We start from the raw sequence: 14,112 nt of genomic DNA, 5'->3' as shown, positions 1-14,112 counted from the left end.
AGTAAAAAAGCAATAATACTTCCTGAAACACACCTTGGGCTCCTTGCAGAAGCTGAACTATCTGGTAATTACTATTTAGCAAACAGCTAACAGCTAGCTCTTAATTTTTCAGAAATAGGAGGACATCATTGGCCACTATCATACCACTAATTTTATTGCACCAATGCTTTCACAGAGGATGTCACCAAAGAAAGAAGTGGCATCCACTACTCCTCCCCCATCCTTCCACTCTGAACCAGTACAGGATATTCTCATGGTCAGGGCATTCTCTCCTCGGCAGGATGTAGCTAATGACATATGCAGAATTAATGACTTGGTTGCCCTAGGCCCCCTGCCAAGGCTTTTGTTCAAGGAAGGGTAAAGAGGACAGGTCTCAGGATATCATCCAAACAGGATGGATATAGAATGCCAACCAGGTTAGCCCTGGCAAGTTAAGACATTTTACAGTGCCACCACCTAACTCCATACTGTGTCAGAGGAGCCAGTTGCACAGTGTTGATTTCCCTAAGAGTATTATAATAAGGAAGGGCTGTTTTCTTAGCCCAGTTGCTACTGAAACTCACTCAGAGGAGCAAGTGGAATTTGTCACAATTGGATCAATTGTTTTATCTCACTCTTGGAAGAAGAAAAGTTAGAAATTCTAGAAAGCAAAAGATTTTTGTGACCAGGTCTCGCTGATCTGCACAAAATAAACTCTACATGAGTTAAACCAAAACGGATTTAGCGTCTAACCTTAACTCTATTTTGGCGTTAACTTCTTTTCCAAAGGGAAATCACCTTAACAATCTGAAATCATCCCTGCAAATACACTTTCTCAGCTTTTCTTTTCTGCCGTCCTATGAATCACAAATACAAGTTTAACACAGCTGTCATGTAGGTTCCCCAAATTCAATTAAAATGGAGAATGATGAAAGAATAAGAAAAACCAGCAAATGATAGCTTAATATTCAGTTATCCGGCTTGATACTGCTTGAAAGTGATTTCTAGATTAAAGAACTGATAAGCTCTCATAGTTGAGAAATAATATTAGTTATTTCTTGGACACCCTAAGATGTGCCACCTATTGCTCTTAAACACTTTATATGTATTATTTAACTCTCATAACAATGCTATGATATAGGGATTGAGTCTCTTAATAGAGCTAATGAATGCATTAAATCAAAAGAATGAAATGTTAAATATAAACACTGGAAAATAAAATTATTTTTGCTTGTATTATTTTTGCAAAATTATTTTTGCAAGTGAGCACCTTGAAAGCTCAAAAAATCTATTAGAAGTATTCAGGAACTTGGGGAAGTAACTGGATATAAGACAAGTATGCCAAAAATCAATAGCTTTTCTTTATAAATAATACCTAGAAGTTGATATGATGATAAATATGACAGACAAAAACTAACAGTGTTAAGATATAAGGCTAACAAGAGAGAACTATTATAAAATCTTATTGAAGGACTTAAGATCTGAACAAATGTATTGAATGGGAAGATAATATCATAAAAATATCAATTCCCCCAAATTAGCATGTTAATGTAATATGATTCCAATTTGAATATTTCAACTGAGTGAGAGGTGTTTTTTTTTTTTTTTTTTTTTTTTTTTTTTTGATAGCCTGGATGTTGGTCTCAAACCCCTGGGCTCAAGAAGCAGTCTTCCCACTTTGGCCTCCCAAAGTGCTGGGATTATAGGCATGAGTCGCCATGCCAGGCTTGGGTGAGGTTTTGAAATTGAAATTAAGCAAATGGGCCAGGAGCAGTGGCTCATACCTGTAATCCCAGCACTTTGGGAGACCGAAGCGGGCAGGATCACCTGAGGTCAGGAGTTTGAGACTAGCCTAGACAACATGGTGAAAACCTGTCTCTACTAAAAGTACAAGAATTAGCCGGGAATGGTGGTCACACTTGTAATCCCAGCTACTCAAGAGGTTGAGGCAGGAAAATTGCTTGAACCCTGGAGGCGGAGGTTGCAGTGAGCTGAGGTCACACCACTACATTCTAGCCTGGGCAATAAGAGTGAGACTCTGTCTCAAAAGAAATAATAATGTAAAACAATAGAAGTCTTAGAAAGAAATCTAAGAGATTAGAAATTTAGAGATAGGGTAGACCTTCTTAGCCAGTTTTTAAAACTCAAGCTATATTTAAAATTAAAATATATTTTTCAAGTAAATAAGTTAATAAGAGTCTGTGTGTATGCACACAGAAGCTTCTCAGCTTACAATGGGGTTATGTCCCAATAAGCCCATCATAAGTGAAAGATGTAAGTCAAAAATGCATTTAATACCCTGATAAATCTATCACAAAGTTGAAAAATTATAAGGAAAACCATAAGTCAGGGGCTGTCTGTGTATATAAATTTAAAATTTTCTTGGCAAAATATATTGTAGTCAAATTTGGGAAAGTATAACATAGATAAACTATTCAAAAGAAAAACGGATGAAAGATATAACTAGGCAGTTCAGAGAAGAACAAATCCAAATGGTCCATCAACATAAAAAGATGCTCAAACTGTAGCCAGAGAAGTACAAACCAAAGTACCAGTGAGCCCCACACATGAACGAAAACTGCAGAGAATACTACAATCCCAGAAGAGAGGTAAAGGGCAAGAAATGAATCATTTATTGCTGATGGAAATGTGCATTGTAGAGCTGATATCTATTCAAATTAAATATGCATATTTGACCTTAATTCTACTACTGATATTTACACCAAAGAAATAAAAGGATATATACACAAGATTATTTATTGCCACACTCTAGAAGAAAAAACAGAATGCATACCCATTGATAGAATAATTGAATAAATTATGATTCATGCATAATATAGAATATTATGCATTCATTTAAAAATGACTTTGATGGGCCAGGCGAGGTGGCTCACACCTGTAATTGCAGCACTTTGGGAGGCCAAGGCGGGCGGATCACGAGGTCAGGAGATCGAGACTATCTTGGCCAACATGGCGAAACCCCGTCTCTATTAAAGAATACAAAAATTAGCTGGGTGTGGTGCCACGGGCCTGTGGTCCCAGCTACTCAGGAGGCCGCGGCAGGAGAATCACTTGAACCTGGGAGGCGGAGGTTGCAGTGAGCCAAGATTGCGCCACTGCACTCCAGCCTGGTGCCTGTCAACACAGCAAGACTCTTGTCTCAAAAAAAAAAAAAATGAGTTTGGTGTTTAAAGGCTGACTTAGAGTGACCCATGCAAAGTGACTAAACAAAATACAGAGAAGGATGTATGTGTGGTATGTGTGTGGGCACCTGGGAAAGGAGCTGAAGGGTATTTACCAAGTTGTTAACATGCATTTCCTGACTTGGTGATATAGGAGTAGGGGTGAGGAAGTGAGAAAGTGAAGGATCTGAGCAGGTGGAAGAAGAAAAGCAAAAATATATCCCTTTCTATACAAAGGGGTATAGAAAAGTCATCATTGTCAGTATCATAGCAGTTTCTGGAATATATTTTAAAAGCTATATGAATGTCATCACATTATATGTAAAATATGAATATAAATACATGGGAAGATAATATGCATTAATAAAAATTATTGTGTTAGCAACAGTAACATAGATGACTGGATTATTATTTCCTTTTCCTTAACATTGTTATGCTATCTTTGAGTAAAATTAATTTTAGAAATTTAAAAATAATTGCCATTATACTTAAACTTTATATTTAAACAAGAAAATCATTCAAAAACCAAAGCAGTTTAACTTTCTTTCCTTACCTGAAATTTAGCCTTTTTACACAGCTAGAGAACTTCAGTTGATCTTGTGAAGGACAAAGAAGCAGAAGGACTTCCCGAGGATGTTGGGTTTCCTAAAAAGTAAACGCAATCATTTAAAATTACAAATAGTTCTTCCAAGGACATCGTCTGCAGGCACTCAAAATGGTCCAGCATTTGACATGCTGACGCAGGCTTTCCTATGGTACAGCCTCTAACAAAACTAGGGTATCTCGAACCCCTGGTAATAGAATTGTTTACCTTTATACCAAGAAGGTTGGGAAAGCACCAAAATCTGCATGTGGTATGTGCCCAGGCAGACTTTGAGGGGTTCATGCTGTAAGACCCAAAGTTCCTATGCAATTGCCCAAAACAAAGAAACACATCAGCAGGGCCTGTGGTGGTTCCATGTGTGCTAAATGTGTTCGTGACAGGATCAAGCATGCTTTCCTTATTGAGAAACAGAAAATCATTGTGAAAGTGTCGAAGGTACAAGCACAGAGTCAAAAAGCTAAATAAAAAATGAAACGTTTTGAGTAATAAAAACGAAAAACAAAATTGCAAATAGGTAGACAGGATGGATTCTGAAGCACAGTTTTCCCAAATGCCCTTTTTGCAGCAGATTCAACTTCCAAACAAATTTCAAGAGCAGTGTTCACGATAGACACAAATTTTCACTAGCATTATATTGCATTGCCAATACTGATTCCATTATTTTATGCTTTTCAATGCACTTCCATTTATAAAAGCTGCAGTTTGCTCTTATATGTCAATATGTTTGTAGCTCAAAATATGCTTGCAGTATTTTAAGTCAGTTCGTGCTCTTGATTTATGAACTAAATATACTACATTTTCAATTATTAAAATAAGAGCTTGGTTAGGTGTGGTGGCTCACACCTATAATCCCAGCACTTTGGGAGGCTGAGGCAAGATGATCACTTGAGCCCAGAAGTTCAAGACCAACCTGGGCAACATAGAGAGACTCTAGCTCAACAAAAAATTTAAAAATTAGCTGGATGTGGGGGCACATGCCTGTGGTTCTAGCCACCTGGGAGGCTGAGCCCAGGAGATCAAGGCTGCAGTGAGCCATGACTGTGCCACTGTACTCCAGCCTGGGCAACAGAGTAAGACCCCGTCTCAAAAAAAAAAAAAAATACACCTTGAATATTCTGTTGTTTTTAAGGAGTGAATTCATAGCATCATAGATGCATGACCCATCTTCTTAAAGATACATTATCATAGATCCTCTAGTTAGAAGATATTAGCTTACAGACAAAGATATCTATACATATGTGGTAACTGATTATCCATCCAAATTTTTAATTATTTGTTACACTGTTTTCAAAAAGTTATTTATTTAGATAATGATGTCTGTTTGTTTTCTCTGTATTTTCAAGCCAATTCCCCCTTAACATCACCCTTTTCTACTTCATTCAGGATGTGAACAGCACAAGCCTTCCATCTTCAGACAAACACTGAGACCTGGACAATGACCTGTATTAGGTAGACAGAATCTAATGAAGCTAAAAGCCTTTTCCTGTGTCTTAGCAGCACAGAAGCCACTCGTCCTTCCCCCAGTGTTTGTGCAAATCCCAGAGAAAAGGAGACAGCCCTTGTGATGTGTAAGGTTGAATTTCCTGCCTTCAAACTATCAAATCCGGCAGAATGAGGGCTCAGTCAGAACTACAACTCAAAAGAAAAAAAATTTTTGTGTGACTTTTCCTGCCTGCTCAAATTTTTGGGTTGAGGTTCATGCCAGCTACATTCTTTGCATAATAAAATATAAAAATAGTATAAATTGTTCTGTTTAGAGAAAACAGCAAAACAATGCTCTCCCCAGGGCCCTAATAAATCACTCTTCAGAAACGTGGATGTATGTTGGATTTACAGGATTTCTATGCCAAGCAGAGAAGTACATGAAAACAGGAAAGCAAAATGCATAAGTTGCAGTAATAGTTTTGTGGTTTAGCTGAATAATGTTCTATATGAACAGAGGATACTGATTTTAGTTACCCCAAGACCATTTCCATTACTGATGAGGCTTGAGATGTCTGTGAAGAAGAGTAATTGCAATTGATTTATTTGTCTGGCAAACTTTTTGTCAGCAAATTTACCACTACCTCAAAAATGTCAGTAGCTATTGTATGCTTAAGACATTAGAAGCATAAGCCACAGTGAAAACTTATATTGAATGAACTCTTACCATTAGAATTCTAAGAAGCAGTAATTTATGATTTTATGTTAAAAATCACCCAGATGTCAGCATTTAAATCACAATTCAGTAATATAAGTAATTTGAAATTAGAAAGTTTTATGCTTCACCATTCTATTTTCCTCTTCAAATTGAACATAGTTTGAAAGAATTAAGAAAAGAAGCTATAAAACACAAATTATTCAAGGATTCTTCCTGTTTTGTTTTTGTTTTTGTTTTGAGATGGAGTTTTGCTGTTGTTGTCCAGGCTGGAGTGCAATGGCACGATCTTGCCTCATCCTAACCTCTGCCTCCCAGATTCAAGTGATTCTCTTCCCTTAGCCTCCCAAGTAGCTGGGATTATAGGCATGTACCACCACACACGGCTAATTCTGTATTTTTAGTATAGACGGGGCTTCTCCATGTTGGTCAGGCTTGTCTGGAACTCTTGACCTCAGGTGATCTGCCTGCCTTGGACTATCAAAGTGCAAAGATTACAGATGTGGAGCCACCAGGCCCGGCCGATTCTTCCTATTTTTAAACACCACAAGATTAAGATGATAAAGACATCATTAGAAGTGGTAGAGAGTACTGTGAGATATCTATATGTGATATAATAAAAATGAAAAATTAATCTGATTTTATATATCTGTAGATACTCTTGCTAGAGTATTTTTTGAAGAATTGTATGCAATTTTGTATTGATTGAAAACGACCTCCTCATTCAAGAAAAATTTATTGAGCACTTACTAAGTGTCAATAGGTGAACGTGAATAAAATAGATACAGTCCCTGCCTTCTTGGAGTTAAATAAAATAGCAGATACTTAATTGAATATTTATTATATGTTATGCATTATAATATTAATCAATGTTTATTGAGTTATGATTGTATGCCAACACTGTCCTTAGCAATTTACTTATGTTAACTAATCCTCACAATGAATCTATGAGGTAGGTACTATTATTTGTCATAAAATTACAAAGCCATAGAAAAATAATTTGTCCAAGGTTCCATAGAGTAAGTAGGAGACCCAGAATTCAATCTAAGGAGTCTTTTTGTTCTGTACAACAGCTCAACTGCTACATAAACATTATTTAGTTTCCAGGACAAATTTTTCAGGATAATACTCTTATTTTCTCAATTTTACAGAAGAGAAAACTGAAGTGTAAAGAGGTGAGATAACTCACCAAAAGTTAACTGACAATGATCCTACCCACTACCTCACACTGCTTAACTGGGAAGACGCTCAATTTAACAAGTGCCAACCAGGCTCCACATTTAAACTCTGACCCCATCTGACCTTAAAGTAAAGCATTTTTCTTCAAAGCAGACACTTCCCCACCCCAAAAAAAGTCATATCTGAAAAGACATAATGTACTTAATCAATGGCTTCCTGCTATAATCACCACAACCACATCGTTTCCTAGAATCCTATCTGTCTCACTGAGCCCTTCCATTAGCTTTTCTCCTATACATGAAGTTCAAATAGCACACGGGAGTTTTTGAGGGCATACACAACTTACATTCCATGCTCAAGTATTTTTTTCCTCCCCTGACTCATTAACTTTTTGAAATTTAACAGATTTTGCTATATTTTGTGCTATCTAGTCTATCTGAACCAAATGTATATATATTTTGTAGTTTCCTCTTTAAATACATTCAAAGCACTGTTTTGCCTCACATCACCAATATTTAACTGCTTTCAATATCACTGCCACTTACATACAAAAAAAAATCCGATGTTTCTTAAGAGGAAGCCAAACTAAATAAATCATTTTAAAGATATATATATGGCTAGGTGTGGTAACTCACACCTGTAATCCCAACACTTTGGGAGGTCAAGGTGGGTGGATCACCTGAGGTCAAGAGTTCCAGACCAGCCTGACCAACATGGTGAAACCCGGTCTCTATTAAAAAAAATAAATAAATAAAGCCTGGGTGCAATGGCTCATGCCTGTAATCCCAGCACTTTGGGAGGCCGAGGTGGGCGGATCACAAGGTCAAGAGATCGAGACCATCCTGGCCAACATAGTGAAACCCTGTCTCTACTAAAATATAAAAATTAGCTGGGCGTGGTGGTATGCATCTGTAGTCTCAGTTACTCGGGAGGCTGAGGCAGGAGAATTGCTTGAACCCGGGAGGCGGAGGTTGCAGTGAGCCGAGATCAAGCCACTGCACTCCAGCCTGGTGCCTGGCGACAGAGAAAGACTCTGTCTAAAAAAAAAAAAAAAAAAAATTAGCTAGGTGCAGTGATGCATGCCTGTAATCCCAGCTACTCAGGAGGCTGAGGCAGGAGAATTGCTTGAACCTGGGAGGGAGAGGTTGCAGTGAGCCAAGATGGCATCACTGCACTCTAGCCTGGGCAACAAGAGCAAAACTCTGTCTCAAAAAAAAAAAAGAAAATATTGGCCTGGGCATGGTGGTTCATTCATGTCTGTAATCCCAGCACTAAGGGAGCCTGAGGCAGGTGGCTTGCTTTAGCTCAGGAATTTGAGACCAACTCAGGAGTTCAAGACCAGCCTGGGCAACATAGTGAAAACCAGTAACTACAAAAAAATACAAAACTTAGCTGGGCATAGTGGTGTGCATCTATAGTCCCAGCAACTTGGGAGGTTAAGGGTGGGAGGATCACTTGAGCTCAGGAGGAGTCAAGACTGCAGTGAGCCATGTTTGCAACATTGCACTCCAGCCTGAGCAACACAGGGAGATCCTGTGAAAGCCAAAAAAAAAAAGGAAGAAAGAAAAAGAGAAAGAAAGAGGGAGAGAAGGACAGAGGGAGGGATGGAGGGAGGGACTGTTCAGGTACACAGACTTCAAGTTTGTTTTTTCAAAAAAGAATAAAACATTGACCTGCACAACAATGTGAATGTATTTAATGTCAATGAATTACAAACTTATTGATGGTTAAAATGGTAAATTTTATGTACACATTATCACATTTTTTTTAAAGTAAATTAAAAGAGCTGGTTAATATCAAGGGAGGGAAAAAAAAAGACTAAAACATTGCCAACCACGCATTAACATCAATATGCAAGATGTAACAGTTTTACCTAATAATAGATTTTAAGTTAGAATATATATATATTCTGACTGGGCGAGGTGGCTCAGGCCTGTAATCCCAGCACTTTGGGAGGCTGAGGTGGGCGGATCACAAGGTCAGGAGATGGAGACCATCCTGGCCAACATGGTGAAACCCCATCTCTTCCAAAAATACAAAAATTAGCTGGGTGTGGTGGCACATGGCTGTAACCCCAGCTACTCAGGAGGCTGAACACATAGAGAGACTCCGCTTCTACAAAAACATAAATTTAAAAAATTAGCTAGGTGTGACAGCGCGTGTCTGTAGTCCCAGGTACCCAGGAGGCTGAGGTGGGAGGATTGCTTGAGTCCAGAAAATTGAGGCTATAGTGAGCCAAGATTGTGCCACTGAACTCCAGCCTGAGCAATCCAAATAGTCTGTTTAAAAAAAAAAAAAAAAAAACTGGGGTGGGGCAGGGCGGTGGGGGTGCAAATAATGATATTTGACACCCCAGCTGTTGGGAATAAGGGAATGAAGGATACTCCAGAGCAAACAGTTGGAATTTGAGTATCTTTGGGATAGATGCTTCCTGGTCTTCAGCTCCTGAAGAGCTGTGCTTTCCCAGACCTTTTCTCCAGTTTCTTAACAATTCCAAGAGCTCCTGATGTGTTTCCAGTAAATTCCTTTTTAAGTTAATCAGTCAATTTCTGTCACTGCAACCAAGAATACTAAATCCAAAGCTACCATGTATACAAATATATACCACATAAGAAATTTATTCCAAATCCTTTATGGTAATGAAATGAGTATGTTTTGAAATTTTGGTGGGGGCCATATGGTGTTCATCCCTAGTAATTAAATGTGTCAAAGAGAAACGCAGTGCACTTTCCAGAAAGTTTTCTGTCTTTGCATATGTACTGAACACAGGGCTAATTTTTTTTGCCCCAAACTGCTCTTCTTTCTTATTGTGTGCTTCATGGTCAACCACCTCAAGTACACTTCAGTTATATTACATGAATAAAACTCACTGGAATTCAATTGCTGAGGGACATGGAGCAAGAACCTGAACCACAGATAACACTTTGAATTAACTTGCCCCAGCACTGACAAAAATCATTAGCACCACATTTTGCTTTCTATAAGAACAAGCGTACTTTTTGTACAGGAAAATTAGGAGGTTGGGAGAATGAGACCACACCAGGGCATAATTCTTCAAAAAGGTTATTGAAGGAGTAAAGTAACATTTCGATGACCTGCTATGTACAGTGTATATTTGATGTCTCTCTCTCATGCCCACTCCCCTACTTTTTAAAAAATATTTGTGATGGTGCAGTGGTTCACGCCTGTAATTCCAGCACTTTGGGAGACCAAGGCAGGTGGATCACATGATGTCAGGAGTTTGAGACCAGCCTGATCCATATGGAGAAACCCCATCTCTACTAAAAATGCAAAAAATTAGCCCGGCATGGTGGTGCATTCCAGTAATCCCAGTTATTTAAGAAGCTGAAGCAGAATTGTTTAAACCTGGGAGGCAGAGGTTGCAGTGAGCCAATCTCATGTCACTGCACTCCATCCTGGGTGATAAAGCGAGACCCTGCCTCAAAAAAAAAAAAAAAAAATATATATATATATATATATATATATTGCAGAAACAGGGTCTCATGTTGTTGCCCAGGCTGGTCTCAAACTCTTGGGCCCAAGCCATCCCTCCCACCTGGACCTCCCAAAGTGCTGGGATTACAGGGGTAGCCACCGCACCCGACAGTGCTTAGCTTTTTCATAGATGTAGCTTTTTCCTTGCTTGCAGACTTCGCAGTGAGCCGAGATCACGCCACGGCCCTCCAGCCTGGACTAGAGCGAGACATAATCTCAAAAAGAAAAGAAAAAAAAGCTCAGCACTGTCACCAGGAATATATGGCAAGAAAAGCTGGCAATTTCTACATATCTGTGAAACCCAAAATGTCATTTGCAATAAGGATCAAATGTATCAATAGTGTAAGCCCAAAAGTCTGTGGCAACTTCTTCACTTTCCCCAGATTGTCAATGGCACCTTTGTTAAACTCAACAAGGTTTCGGTTAACAATGTTGAGGATTGCAGAACCACCTATTGCATGGGGCACCTGAACCTGAAATCAACAAATAAACTGATATACCTACTGGTTATAGTAAAACCAATAAACAAATTACCTTAACAGAGATAACTCTTTAATTGCTAGATCTCTTGATAAATATGGCATCATCTGACTGGAGAATCTGATTCGAGAGCTCTATGTTGTTGAAAAATTCTTCAAGTTCCCGTGATCCTTCAAATTATCTTCTCCACGAGGTAGAATGAAGGACTACCTATTTTGTATTAATGAAAGGTATAAATGCCAGCAACAGAAAAGACCATATCAACAGGCTTATTAAATGGATAAACTGAGGTGTCTAATATTATTTTTGTAATCTTATCAGTTAATAACCAGTCACTACTTTCAAATATGAAAAAAAACAAAAATGTGACTCCTTCAAGACCAAAATATAACCACTATTTGCCTACACGGCACTTTGAATAGAGGGCAATACCATCATATTTTACGCTTGCCTTTCTACTTTTTAATACGGGTGAACTTTTTTTCCTCCATAGCAAAAAATACCAAGTAAAGAACAAATAGCAGTTATGGAAAATACTTTCAAAAACTGTATGAAGCTACAGCACAAAGGACTGAGCGTAGGGAGAGAAACAGAAATTTCTCGAGGCAGAGCCCACATATCTGAATTCCAACAACAGGCGCTTTCTGAGAGAATACCAGGTAATGACTTCACATTTTTCCAGACTATCAACATAATTCGTTTTTCCCAGTAGGAGAACCCAACGCCTGTTCCACGCCCACAGACATCGGTCAGGCAAAGCGGCCGCAACGCTTCCGGGCTAAACGCGACTAGGTCCCGCCCCCGGTCCTGTCTGGTCCAGCCAGGCACAAGTTGGCAAACTTTGCGCCTGCGCCCACCGGGCTAGCTCATGTAGGCTCAAGTCGCGCATGCGCTAGGTGGGAACGTTGTTTCTTCTCCCCTGCGCTTTTTCTGTGGGGCTGTTTTAGGGAGAGTGCTTCCAGGTCGAAAGGCTTGCTTCCGGAGAGCGGGAAGGCTAAAACGCGGTAACTAAACTGGAGCCAACCTTGGTTCTGTATGGAAAAGGCTTTAGCCATGGACAGGTCAGTTCTGATCGTGGGAGCTGAGCCCGAAGTCTTGTCCCTCTCGCCTGCTGGCGAAACGAAATAGGTGAAACTAGACTCCCAGAAAAAGCCAAGGAGGAGGTCCCGGGTGCTTCCCCTAAGACTCCTTCCCCAGGCCAGGAAATTTGGCTACAAATGCGGAAAAGGTCGCTTGGCTTGCGTCGGGGTGGGATACGGATTATGATGGTTCCCTACATTCTCACTGTGTTCTGCGATCTATTCGGCGCTTTGGGGCAGCAACACTATTCTTTCCTGAGGTGGGCGGGGTAGGTAGCCCGGCGTTCTACATGCTGAGTGACCAGCCTGAGATCACAAAGCCAGTCAATGAAGATACTGGGATCTCAGCCCAGACTTTCTGATCACAAGTGCCAGCATCAAATACTGGGTTCCTTCTATAATCTGGGTATTATGCTAGCCGGCTGCAACAAAGATCAGTTATTCAAGATCCTTCACCTCGGGGAATTGGTTGTGTAGTGGAGACAACCAAGCATATAAAGTGATAAGTGTTTTGGAACGATTAAGTCTCCCTGTCACTATATAACTATCAGGAAGACCTCTCGAAGAAGGTAACTTTCTAGTTGGTGTTTGAGTAATAATAGTACATTATTGGTACTCCAAACCTTGAGTACTGCTATGTGACTGCATTGTTCCAAAGGATTTGAATATATATTATTAGCTTGTTTAATCTTCAGAACAAGAAAAATTCTATGAAAATATGTGCTGTTATCCTTTTTTCATAGATACCACTGAGACTAAAAGAGGTTAAGGAACTTGCTGAAAGTTAGAAGGCTAGTAGTAAATACAAGGACCAAATTCCCAACCTGCATCTGTGTGTCTCCAGGCTACCTGGGGCTCTTTGAGGAGTAAGTAGTTGTTGACCAGGTGCTCAAGGGAGCCACTGTAGGTCGTTTTAAAAGAAACTTATTCAAAGGTGTTAGGATATAGAAAAAAGTACGTGCTTTGTCGGCAGTCACATGCAGAATATGTTTAAAGCGATATTTGTGGCTGAATATAAGACTGAACCTCTAAACTGGGGTCACATTGTAAATAGCTTTTTAGGGAATTTGTACTTCTATAGACTAGAGAGAGATATCTGAAGTTTTTTTTGTTGTTGTTTTTTAATTAAACCTTTTAAATTTTGTTTTGGTTATTGTTTTCCATACTTTCTTGCTGAAGGAATATCTGAAGGTTTTAAGTGGAGGAAAAGCATATCAGATTCTTGCCTTAAACATAGGCCTTTTCATCCACACAATTTCGTTTCTAGACCTTTGAGTGAAAATGACAGGGAGTGATGTGATGGGACAGGAGACATCCTGGGTTGAAATAATTTGAAGGATCATTCTGCTCCATTTACCAGAATTCTTTTATTTACCCTCTTATCTCACAAGCTCTGTTTTGTGTTGTTGTTTGTTTTTCAGTGGTACCTGTGTTTTAAAGCATTTTGGAGACTGCAGAAAATCTTTTAAGAGAGAATTCCTGTAATTAGATAACTCCTCAATCCAACAAGGGAAATGAGATTGACTTTTATGAAGCAGTTATCTAAAACAGTGTTATAGATTCCAAGTGTTGAAATAATTCCTTAGGAGAAAATAACATAGTGAGTACTAGAAAGTCAGAGAAGTCTTTGTGCAGGTAAGATTTGAGTAAGGCTTTGAAGAATAAGCAGGATTTGGAGCCAGGAGTGCATTCTCAGCAAAAGATCTAAGACTTGGCTATTGGAATGACCTATACCACAACTTACTCAGAGCCCTTTACTCCAGCTGTGATGATAAAATTCTTTTACAAATACTACATTCTCATTTCACTTATGTAAGCTTGATTATACTACTTTAGGAGTGGCTTTGGAGATATATCATCCCCTGTTATCCGGGAGGCAGAGGTGACACGGACTGCACGGAAACAGAGTGCTCAAAAAAGAGTTTTAAGTATCCTTTGCGATTTAAGCATCATTATAAAAATTGTAACATGCTTGGA

General features: G+C 39.1%; 1 protein-coding gene, 1 long non-coding RNA gene and 1 pseudogene across 7 annotated transcripts in view; 2 read left to right on the top strand and 1 right to left on the bottom strand.

Annotated features, from left to right (window-relative positions):
* Positions 1-2,833: 2,833 nt before the first annotated feature.
* On the bottom strand, positions 2,834-11,842 carry LOC103795308 (uncharacterized). Its single transcript, XR_013521768.1, has 4 exons — positions 11,713-11,842; positions 11,111-11,266; positions 3,715-3,806; positions 2,834-2,966 (listed from the first exon to the last, which is right to left on the bottom strand). It is a non-coding gene; the product is annotated as an uncharacterized LOC103795308 (long non-coding RNA).
* On the top strand, positions 3,877-4,230 carry LOC108593166 (large ribosomal subunit protein eL34 pseudogene; annotated as a pseudogene).
* Positions 11,843-12,024: 182 nt separating the features above from the next.
* Positions 12,025-14,112, top strand: part of NUP107 (nucleoporin 107) — a 55,027-nt gene continuing 52,939 nt past the window's right edge. For 2 of the 6 annotated variants that reach the window (XM_078336095.1, XM_002752725.6), the window contains exons 1-2: positions 12,025-12,117; positions 13,972-14,063. Coding sequence is in view for 1 of the 6 variants with exons in the window: in XM_002752725.6 (XP_002752771.3) it covers positions 12,092-12,117; positions 13,972-14,063 (118 nt within the window). In the remaining 5 variants the exon portion in view is untranslated. Of the gene's footprint in view, positions 12,705-13,971; positions 14,064-14,112 lie in introns of all 6 variants that reach the window. The other 4 variants (XM_078336097.1, XM_035256138.3, XM_035256137.3 and 1 more) reach the window with 3 other exon arrangements.

The sequence above is a fragment of the Callithrix jacchus genome, chromosome 9 (assembly GCF_049354715.1).
Source record: "Callithrix jacchus isolate 240 chromosome 9, calJac240_pri, whole genome shotgun sequence".
NCBI classification, from domain to species: Eukaryota; Metazoa; Chordata; class Mammalia; order Primates; family Cebidae; genus Callithrix; species Callithrix jacchus.
Note: the sequence above shows the minus strand (reverse complement) of the source record. Positions and strands in the feature narration are given on the sequence as shown.